Source organism: Bufo bufo, chromosome 7 (assembly GCF_905171765.1).
Source record: "Bufo bufo chromosome 7, aBufBuf1.1, whole genome shotgun sequence".
Taxonomy (NCBI): domain Eukaryota; kingdom Metazoa; phylum Chordata; class Amphibia; order Anura; family Bufonidae; genus Bufo; species Bufo bufo.
Window position 1 is genome coordinate 11,791,117 of NC_053395.1, and position 11,514 is coordinate 11,802,630.

Consider the following 11,514-nt stretch of genomic DNA (forward strand, 5'->3'; position numbering starts at 1 on the left):
TGTGGGTATATAAGGTGTGTGATAGGCTGTCTGCACACATATCCCTCGGTGGGTATATAAGGTGTGATAGGCTGTCTGCTCACATATCCCTCGCTGGGTATATAAGGTGTGTAATAGGCTGTCTGTACACATATCCCTCTGTGCATTAGGAAGGATCAGAAGTAATCGATCCGAAACGCGTAGATGTGAATACACTGTCGTTTTTACAGCAACTCTAAGAATAAAGGTTGTCACTGAATAGAAGCTGGAGGTCTGTATTTATATTTTTTCTATAATTGGATTTAGGCGCTTGGTCCCAAGCTGTGTGATAGGCTGTCTGCACACATATCCCTTGTGGGTATATAAGGTGTGTGATAGGCTGTCTGCACACATATCCCTTGTGGGTATATAAGGTGTGTGATAGGCTGTCTGCACACATATCCCTTAGTGGGTACATAAGGTGTGTGATAGGCTGTCTGCTCACATATCCCTCGGTGGGTATATAAGGTGTGATAGGCTGTCTGCACACATATCCCTTGTGGGTATATAAGGTGTGTGATAGGCTGTCTGCTCACATATCCCTTAGTGGGTACATAAGGTGTGTGATAGGCTGTCTGCTCACATATCCCTCGGTGGGTATATAAGGTGTGATAGGCTGTCTGCACACATATCCCTCGGTGGGTATATAAGGTGTGATAGGCTGTCTGCTCACATATCCCTTGCTGGGTACATAAGGTGTGTGATAGGCTGTCTGTACACATATCCCTCGCTGGGTATATAAGGGGTGTGATAGGCTGTCTGCACACATATCCCTCGGTGGGTATATAAGGTGTGATAGGCTTTCTGCACACATATCCCTCGGTGGGTATATAAGGTGTGATAGGCTGTCTGCACACATATCCCTCGGTGGGTATATAAGGTGTGATAGGCTGTCTGCTCACATATCCCTCGGTGGGTATATAAGGTGTGTGATAGGCTGTCTGCACACATATCCCTCGCTGGGTATATAAGGGGTGTGATAGGCTGTCTGCACACATATCCCTCGCTGGGTATATAAGGGGTGTGATAGGCTGTCTGCACACATATCCCTCGGTGGGTATATAAGGTGTGATAGGCTGTCTGCACACATATCCCTCGCTGGGTATATAAGGGGTGTGATAGGCTGTCTGCTCACATATCCCTCGGTGGGTATATAAGGTGTGATAGGCTATCTGCACACATATCCCTCGGTGGGTATATAAGGTGTGATAGGCTGTCTGCTCACATATCCCTCTGTGGGTATATAAGGTGTGTGATAGGCTGTCTGCACACATATCCCTCGGTGGGTATATAAGGTGTGATAGGCTGTCTGCTCACATATCCCTCGCTGGGTATATAAGGTGTGTAATAGGCTGTCTGTACACATATCCCTCTGTGCATTAGGAAGGATCAGAAGTAATCGATCCGAAACGCGTAGATGTGAATACACTGTCGTTTTTACAGCAACTCTAAGAATAAAGGTTGTCACTGAATAGAAGCTGGAGGTCTGTATTTATATTTTTTCTATAATTGGATTTAGGCGCTTGGTCCCAAGCTGTGTGATAGGCTGTCTGCACACATATCCCTTGTGGGTATATAAGGTGTGTGATAGGCTGTCTGCACACATATCCCTCAGTGGGTATATAAGGTGTGTGATAGGCTGTCTGCACACATATCCCTCAGTGGGTATATAAGGTGTGATAGGATGTCAGGCGGATGCTTCTGATTCAGGGTTGGGAGCAGTTCTGTCACACCTTGTGAATGAGTATTGGAGTCACTCAGATACTATCTGCTTGGTGGTAGGAAATTTACCTTGGTTACCGACCATGCTCCTCTTGAGTGGATGAATAGAACAAAGAGAGAAATGCACGAGTGACCAGATGGTTCTTGTCTTTACAGAATTTTAATTTTACAATGGAACATAAGATGGGAAAACTGCAGGGGAACGTTGATGTATTATGTAGAGTTCACTGTGTGATGTCTAAGGGGAATTTCAGACAAGAGTGTCCAGTGAGAAAAAAACCAAGCTCGGTGTGGGACTGTGATTTCACGTTATGAACACTGCTTCTTTCACAGGATCACATGGCATTATAATGATTTATAATGCTGTGTGTCTCTGCCTGACCTTACATCTGACTGAATTACACTGACAGCATTATGTCAGTATAATTCAGTAGATGTAAGGCCGGGCAGAGACAAACAGCATTTTAAATCGTTATAATGCTGTGCGGTCCCGTGAAAGGAGCAGTGTCCATAATGGGAAGGCAGCCATGTTGTGGGCTGGACCAATGTTTATGAGGCTTCCTTCTTCCTTACGGGTGTAGAAACAGTTAATAACACTTAATGCCAAAAACATCCAACCAACCCACAAGAATAATAGAAATCAGGAAAATGAGTGTTTAAGCTATAAAATGGCGTATACATGAGTTATGTGGGTTATGTCAAGGTCTTAGAAGTGGAAGGTCAGATCGGTGTCAGACATCTCCTTCTTGTAGTATTCATCAAGTAGTTCATTTTGAGCCACAGTGAGATGGCTCTTCCAGTCTCCGCTGATCCCTGAAATAAAGGACGTACAAGATGTAATGACTATGACGTGTCTACTGCAGACCTATGTCACTATGATGTCATCAGTGGGAAGGGACACTTCATACCTTTCCTCATGAAGGGTGAGATGGTTAAGTCCATGACGTGGGAAGGCATGGTGCTGTAGTTGGCCATGCTGTTCTCTTTCATGGCCTTGAAGGTGGTGGACTGGTAAATCTTCTCCAGAACATCTTCAGGTAAATCCTTCCTCAAGAACTTCATCACTTTTCTGATCTCACGTTTTGGTTCCTAAATTGAGGTTCAGAAGTCAAATAACAAAAATACTTGTGTAGACGGGCTTCAAAAATATAGTGCTTAGTACCCTAGAGACCAGACACAAATATACCTGTCGATATTGCCAGTCAATCCAAGGAGATGACGACATCGATCAAATAAGTCCATTCTGATATAATTTAAAAAAATAAGTGGATAAAACTGTTCACCTCACCGCTAACATGTCCTCATAGAAGAGGTAGAGGATGTCTCTCTCCTGCCTTATCTTCCACCAGTCCTTGACGTGATCGCTCCATGATCCATAAGCAACTAGAGAAGACAAGCAAGGACATAATTAAAAGGGTATCCTACCTACCTGTGTTACTCCCCTCCATCTTACCCCCTCTCTACATCTGATGGCACCAGCTCCAAAGTTTAAACCGTATGGTGGGAGTCATCGCAGACGAAGTGGAGCAGACTGGTTGCCAAGCCAATCATCAGACACTGAAGCCTTACTCACACATGAGCTTTGCAAAAATGGACATACCCTGAACTGAATTAGAGGGAGCTCCTGAAGTGCCAGAAGAATTAATTAGCACCCCTAACTCCTTAGAATAAAGAGTCCGCCTGTTTCTGAACCTCTATTATCTCTACAGGTTGTGAGAGGTCTCCGGGAGGTCGGAGGGTCAAGTTGTTATCTTGTTCTTAGGACAACTGTAAAGGCGGCCAAACATAGATGGATGTCATCCTAATTAGCTGATTTCTGCATGACGGGCAACCATCTAATGCTTATGGGGGTGTCCCACCTCTCCCCTGATGGGAGATGTCAGTGGAAAGCAGAGTCAGGTATCTTAGGCTACATACACCTCTGCGGCCAGATTCCAGTATTCAGTAAGGCATAGGTACAAAATACCAGCTTATACCGTGTTGCCAGAATCTGTGATGGAGGCTCCTGCTGGAACCTCTGCTGCAGATATCATCCTAGCATGCTGAATTCTTTTTACCTCAAGGCTGTGGATAGAGAAGTCTGGAAGCAGCTTATTCCGCCTTACCATTAAGAAACATGCATGCTTGGCTGAAGCCAGTGTGTATGTGTGTGGGGCATCGGTAGGAAGATCTACTGGCCAAACAAGTGTTTGACAGCTATCTAGTGCATATGGCCACTTTAAGATGTCAGAACATTTTCACCATGAGCTGTGCCTATAAAGCAGCAGATAACATACAACCCATATATACCTTTTCCCTCTATGAAGCTTTGTAGAAACTCTTCAAAAGTTTCAGGCTCTGGGAACATAGGGGCCATGCGGACGAAGTGATAATACGACACTAACACATCCTTAATATTTCGGGCCACATAGATGACCTGTGGGTAGAAGACAATACATCGTTTTATATATATAGATATACAATACTCACAAAAAGTTAGGGATATTTGGCTTTCAGGTGAAATTTATGGAAAACGTAAAACGTTCTGGCTCCAGTGATATTATATCATGAAAGTCGGGAATTTACGTAGAAGCCGAAATGGTAATTTCCTCATCTCAAACAACTTATTGAAACAAAAGCCAACACCAGTGCTGGGTATACCCCCACAAAAAAATGTCATTGTCTCAATAATTTGTCCTGTAGCCTTTATCATCAATTTGAGGTTGACGACAACGTCTCCTGCAGTTCACAAGTCGACTTATTGTCTGCTGAGGCATGGCATCCCACTCTTCTTGAAGGGTGGCCCTCAGGTCATTGAGGTTCTGGGGTACAAAGTTACAAGCCTCTATGCGGTTTTCAATGGGATTCAGGTCTGAAGAAAGTGCAGGCCACTCCATTTGAGGTACCCCAGTCTCTAACCCTAGATGCTCCCTGGCCCATGCAAGACGATGACGCCTGTGCCTGGTGGTGTAATCAGGTACCTTGCAGGTGGCCTAGCATTCAGTCCATGCTGATGTAAACGGTTTTGAATAGTCTGAAGTGACATTCGGGTGCCTCTCACCTCTCTTAAATGTGCCTGGAGTTGTGTGGCATTCATCATCCGGTTCCACAGGTCATTGTTCACAATGAAGTGGTCATCAGTGTGGGATGTGGCCAAAGAATGTCCACTTCTCTGCCTTTCTGTGACTCTTTCAGTCTCTTTGTATCTCTGATACAACCTGCTGATGACACTCTGACACTCAAGGCTCAGTGGCCACTTCCATCTGAGAACATCCTGCTTGAAGCCTCGCAATGGTGAGGTCCTGTTGATCAATTGTTAGGTGTCGTTTTGGTCTCATGATGTCAAAATGTGAACAGCATGGTGAGGAGGACTGTTTAAATATCAGTTCTAATTGCACCAGGAAATGTATTGGGTGATTCATGAATTAAACAGCTGTGCAAAAGTACTAAAACAATGAACGGTTGGACATGTGCATTCAGAAGGTTAGAGATGGTCACATTAAGTTCACCTGTAAAGGTTAGAGGACATTTTAGGTTCTTCCTGACATTCTACCCACAAGCCAAATATCCCTAACTTTTTGTGAGCAGCGTATACATCTTCTGAGAGAGTGGACCTGGATAATCAATACATGGTGTCCAGAAGGCATAAGAAAATGCTGCACTGAGAGACATTTGAGTGACTGACAAAGTTCACGGGAACAAAATGGTTACATAGTAAAACTGTCTTCAAAGCCAAAGAGATTAGAGGTTTATGTGGAAAGAGATGAAGCAGAACAGACCTGGATAGAGGTCAAAGAAAATGAGATGAGCACTCCAGGAGGAGAACTAGAGCCGGCTAATATAGAGAGATATAGTAGGCTGCCCAGCATGAGACACCTGATAATAGAGCATTATTTGGACCTAATCATAAAGCAAGAGACCACACATGAAGGATATGCAGTAGGTGGACCCAATTCTACAAGAAGAGATGGACCTGGACCTTTAGAGTAATGTGTGACCAATTCCTACTGCAAGGAAGATAAATATAAGCCTGTTACATGGCAGGAACAGTAGACATAGCTTTATTAGCAGTGATATACCAAGCTCTAGAGATGTAGACCAGGGCCTACAGGAGGAAATAATAGACCTGAGTCTATGATAGGTTGTCACCAGCCAAGGTCCACACAAAGCCCACATCTTGTTATATCCAGTACCTTGCAGTTCTTTTCCCAGAAGCTGTTCGGCAGGGTTTGCACGGATAAATGAGATTTGATCACTCGTGGAGGCTTTATTGCATTAAGCAATTCAGTCCCTGAGGAGGATGAGGCAACAAGTTAGATGTTGGAAGATATGGTTGAATATATTATAAAAGAAGTGACTGTATCGGCATCACCTACCTGTTGGTATTTCAGGCACTGCAAACTCCAGAAAGGGCACCCGCTCGAAAATGGCTCCGCGCTGGGCTTTCTTTTTATCTCCATTCTGTAGAATTAAGTCTACAATCTCACTGATCCAGGTGGTACCTGAGAAGCAGTAAAAGTATATACTTAATCACCAGTCCGCAAAAAATTGCTACAGGTCCGAGGAGTGTTGTGGGGTCGATCACACTTTCAAAGAATGTACATAAAAGATTCGGACCACGCGTATCATAAATATAAGGTATAAAACAGGTTATTTTCTCTTCCTCCCTTCAAAAAAGTACCAAGGCCAAAAATAAATAGAAAGGTAAATAAAACAGAACAGGGAGATCATAAAGAGACCGAGGAAAAGAACAATAGTGTGAATGTTAGACCATACAGCTATTCCAGACATCGGTGGGAGGAACGGGACGAAATATGGAAAAATGAAAGTAATGGGGATCCACTGACGAACACATGGGGTACGCAGCGCTATAATAGCAATTATAATGGAGATGGAAGGGGAAGTTATTACTATCAGTGGTCGGGTGCTAGGAGACCATACCAGCAATATGGGTGACCATATAGAAATGAAAACCCATATAGATTTGTAAGAGAAGACACACTAAAGAAACAGGGGAGCATAGTGCAACAGACAAAAAATAGAGAAGAACCACATGATAAAACGCAGGAAGGAGAAATGTTAGATAAACAGAATTTTCCGCATCGGGCAATCAAAGGCATACAGAGGGAAGAGCAGGAAAAACCACAGAAATCCCAGGAAAGGTACGACAAAACCACACAAAATACCAATACACCGCAAAAAAGAAGATTTGTAGAGGAAAAAGAGGGGGAAAAAAAACACAAAATCTGCAAACAAAAAAAGCAAGGCGTGAATGATGGGATATTCAACCTCAGCAGGCCCACCTTGTCAGAAACTGAAAAGGCGGTGCTGAGAAAGGGGCTAAAATTTGCGTCATCTAAAAACCTCAATAAGTTTGATACCTTTGTTGATATACATAAATATATAAAAAAACTAAACATAGCCAAATTTTTCTTAGGGAAAGAATCAACTACTAACCCCAATAATGCGGAGCAGAGGAAAGAATACATACATACAGATTTAAAAGAAAAATCTAAATTTTATCCAAAAAACAAAAATAATGAGTGCTTAGATGCTTTCAAGAGAAGTATTCTGAACGATTTGGAAAAAATAAAGGCGGTAACCTGACTAAAAAAGAAAGAGATGCACTTAAAATGTTACAAGATAATCAGAATATAATAATAAAGCCCGCTGATAAAGGGGGAGGGATAGTAGTGATGAATGTTGAGGATTATGAAGCAGAGGTATTGAGACAGCTGAAAGATACAAAAACCTATGCTATGTTGAAAAAAGACCCCCTTCCAGAATATAGGGTCAAATTACAAGAATTAATCAAATATGGAAGTGATAAAGGTATACTCAATAAAAAGGAAACAGAATATCTGAATATAAAAGAGCCTACGACCCCAATTATCTATGTACTACCGAAGATTCACAAAAGCCTGACTAACCCCCCAGGTAGACCCATAGTATCAGGGATTAATTCCCTGACCAGCAGAATCACGGAGTACATAGATAGTTTTTTACAGAAGTACGTACCCCTAGCCCCGTCATTTTTGAAGGACAGTGGTTGTGTGGTGAAAATGATAAAAGAACTACAGGTGGTTAGGGAGAATATGTGGATGGCCACCATCGACGTATCCTCCCTGTATACAATTAGACCAAAAAATAAAGGACTACAAGCTATAAAAGACACCCTGTACGATGACCCCGATATGACAAAAATACAAGCAGACTTCATTGTACGCTGTGTAGAATTCTGCCTAGATTATAATTATTTTTGGTTTAAGGGCCAGTTTTATCTTCAGAAGGTCGGAACCGCGATGGGGGCGAAATTCGCCCCCAGTTTTGCAAATGTTTTTATGACCATGTGGGAAAAATATTATATTGACCCTAAGGTGAATAAATGCGAAAAAAAGTGGGACACAAAAAATCTGGAAAAGGTATATAGACGATTGCCTGGTGATATGGGAAGGAGAAAAAAATCAGCTAGAGACGTTTATTGGGGGTCTAGAAAATAATAAATGGAACCTTAGCTTCACTAGCACTGTTAGTGCGGTTTCGGTGGATTTTCTGGACCTAACTATATATATATAGAAGATGGATACTTTAAAACCAAGACCTATTTTAAGCCCACTGATGACAACGGGTATATAGATCTAACCAGCTGCCATTATTCCCTTTGGCTCCAAAATCGACCCAAGGGACAGGTCCAGAGAATCCACCGCAACTGCACTGAAACAGCTATGTTTAAAGAACAAAGCAAAAAAATTAAAGAACGTTTTCTAGAAAAAGGATATGAGAGTGAAAAATTGGAAAAATGTATAATAGATACAATAAAACAAAGAGAGGAGACCCTAAATAACCCAAAAATAGAGAAGAAAATAATAGATTTCCATTTCTCTTTTATAACCCAGTTCACACAATGTTCTGGGGAACTAAAAAATGCAATAAAAAAAAACTGGCCCATTCTGAAAAATGATCCAGTACTTGGACCTGCAATCCCCGCAAAACCACTGGTCATCTATAAAAGAGCACCTAATTTACAGAATAAATTAGTACATAGTGCCATTCGACCTGAGGAGACCGTAGGAGACCGTAGGACGTACCATCAGACCCCTCAAGGTCCAGGTACAGGAGCATATAAGGAACATCGAGAAGGGGCTTGAAAGTCATGGTGTCTCGGCGCACTATAAAAAATACCACCAAAAGAATCCAGAGGGATTAAAATTTATGGGGGTAGAACTGGTACAAAACCATTGGAGGGGAGGCAGCTTTTTAGATAAAATTAATAGACAAGAAAGTGGGTGGATATATGAATTGAGTACGCTACAACCGGGGGGCTGGAATGTAGATTTTGATCTCCAAGCTGTTCTAAAATAACTCTAGAAGTCGGTGAAACAACTATCCCTACGTGAATTAGGACCTAGAGCACTGCGTTTTTTTCCCATTGAGAATTAATGGATACAAGTATAGGGTTAAATGATAGAAAAACAGAGGAGGCGTCTTGAGCAACATACCAGGTGCTTGATTAACGCTAACCTACCAAATAAAAGAGAAGGGGGAGGGAGAGATGATGTGTGCCCCCGACGAAGCTCAAGGAGCGAAACCTGCGTCGGGCAAGGAGAAAGACGCTGGGATTTTAATGCGATTTTAAAGTGCGTGTTTGTAAGTATGTGCTAATAAACCTTCTAAAATAGTTATCGGAGCTTCACTATGGTGGGAGCTACTTGTATCCACAGAAAGTTCTGAACCAAAAGAAGTTGGGAATCCCGGCAGACCCACCAGGTGTATGCGGTAATCAAGTCCGTGGCTGAGCCCTGTGCACCAGCGTGTGAGCGCGTGAGCGTGTGAGCGTGTGAGCGCGCATCTTCACTGCGGAGAACCAACTAGCTTGCAGAGGAAATCTGTGATATGTACATATACTATGTGCCGTGTAAGTACAATCTGTGCACCACAGGGCAGCACAACCATACGGATCTACCCTATTGTTTTTCTTTGTAAGTTGCAGGATATCCATCAGTAGGAGATCTGCAGACCTCGGTACTTTTTTGAAGGGAGGAAGAGAAAATTACCTGTTTTATACCGTATATTTATGATACGCGCGGTCTGAATCTTTTAGGTACCTGAGATGCGGCAAGACATGGCACGGGTCAACATAGCTCAGAGAAATAAGAGCTTCAGGGTGGCTCAGTCTCCTGGGCCCTGGTGTGCCCCCAACCTCTGCACACCTATGATATTCAGAAGTGTCCATAGTCCTACCAGATTTGGGGTAGGTGTCTATCAGCACGTCTCCTTCTCCAGCCTGGAACTTCTGCACGTTCGCCCAGTTTTCTGCAAAGGTTCCCACAATGGGCATCCCACACACATCTCCCAGCGGGGGGCGGACAACCATGTCTGCAGATCTGTCGGCGCAGGAGGGGAAGCTTTCAGCTGCAAGGACAACCAAACAGCACCACTGGAAAGAGGAGGAAATATGGCGTCTGTCTGTACGCTGTAGCAAAGAAAGAGTTAACCAGTGCTAGTAAAGACTCTTGTGCTGATCCTGAGTTACACGCTCCTTGTCCTGAAAGCTTAGTGTCTTTGTTATCCTCAAGCAATATCCTCTAGTCACATCCAGAGCTGCATCGACAATTCTTCTTGCAGCAGCGTTATAAGTAAAGGCCCCTGGAAATGTGGCAGAATCTTAATCCTCAGTGATGACGCCATTACATTAACTCATTGGCTGCGTACTGCTGATAAACAGATTGGGGCGGTGGGCTGGGTCCTTCTTTTTTGCTGTAGGAATCCCCTGTAACATTTCGATACCCTGCACCCAAACATTTACTATTAATCCTCCTTTATTGTACTGTTCTGTCTGTGAAGGTGTCAGTCTTTGCTGTAGTCCTATTCTGTGCATGAACCAGGAGGCGCTGGATGAACAGGGCTACAGGTTCCACCCTGATACAGGGTTGCTGCAGTAAGTGGACGCTCAGGGTACCTGCACACGGTGTGGATTACAAACTTTTTTCTGCTTGGATTCTCATGTGGAAAATCTGCTTACAGTAACAGCAGAGTGAATGTGACTAGATAAATCTCATCTGCACTTGTTTCTTCTCTGCAGATATTGACCTTCCGTGCAGAATATCAAATCACCTTATGTAGCGGAGGTTTCCCAAAGACTTCAGTAAGTTGTTACCATAAACCAAAAATCTGCACCAAAAGCCGCAACAAAAAAGGCACAAATATCACATCAAAACCCGATAAATAATACAGACTGATGTGCAATCTGCACCGTGTGTAAGTACCCCTAGGAGAACCCAGAGGAGAAGGGAATTTACGGCTCGTGTAGAGGTCTGCGATCTACGGGCACCACTGCCCAGGTCTTGTTGGACCTGATAAATACAGATGGCGTTACACTAATTCATCAGCACAGGATCTAAGAAAATATCAAATGACTCCTAAAGAAAAAAATGACCCCTCGCTAAATAACCTGAGCACTAAAAGCCACGACAGCGCCCCGTACCTACCTGAGAAATAGCAGAGAGGAGGATGCAGCCTGGCACAGTGAGCGGCTGCACCGACTAATACAGGAGAAGCCACGGGGCAAAGGGAAGGATCAGGGGCGGGCGCTGTCCTGGTGCCAAACAGTCATCTCATGGGAGTTCATACACAGCTCAGCAGACAGTATCACACTGGAGAGGATTAGATACACAGCTCAGCAGACAGTATCACACAGGATAGGATTAGATACACAGCTCAGCAGACGGTATCACACAGGATAGGATTAGATACACAGCTCAGCAGACAGTATCACACAGGATAGGATTAGATACA

At 43.4% G+C, this 11,514-nt stretch overlaps 1 protein-coding gene across 5 annotated transcripts; it reads right to left on the reverse strand.

Annotated features, from left to right (window-relative positions):
- Positions 1 to 1,881: 1,881 nt before the first annotated feature.
- Positions 1,882 to 11,313, reverse strand: LOC121007541 (sulfotransferase 1 family member D1-like). Of its 5 annotated transcripts, none has more exons than XM_040439553.1 (8): positions 11,208 to 11,313; positions 9,961 to 10,192; positions 6,096 to 6,221; positions 5,913 to 6,010; positions 4,030 to 4,156; positions 3,029 to 3,123; positions 2,649 to 2,829; positions 1,882 to 2,553 (listed from the first exon to the last, which is right to left on the reverse strand). In XM_040439553.1, exons 2-8 carry the CDS (start codon positions 10,091 to 10,093, stop codon positions 2,447 to 2,449), a joined length of 867 nt encoding a protein of 288 aa, XP_040295487.1. In that variant the 5' UTR covers positions 10,094 to 10,192; positions 11,208 to 11,313; the 3' UTR covers positions 1,882 to 2,446. The 5 variants fall into 5 exon arrangements, with proteins under 5 accessions (XP_040295487.1, XP_040295491.1, XP_040295489.1 ...); XM_040439557.1 differs by having other exon boundaries at positions 9,961 to 10,156; positions 11,208 to 11,269; XM_040439555.1 differs by lacking the exon at positions 11,208 to 11,313 and adding an exon at positions 10,537 to 10,689.
- Positions 11,314 to 11,514: the final 201 nt, after the last annotated feature.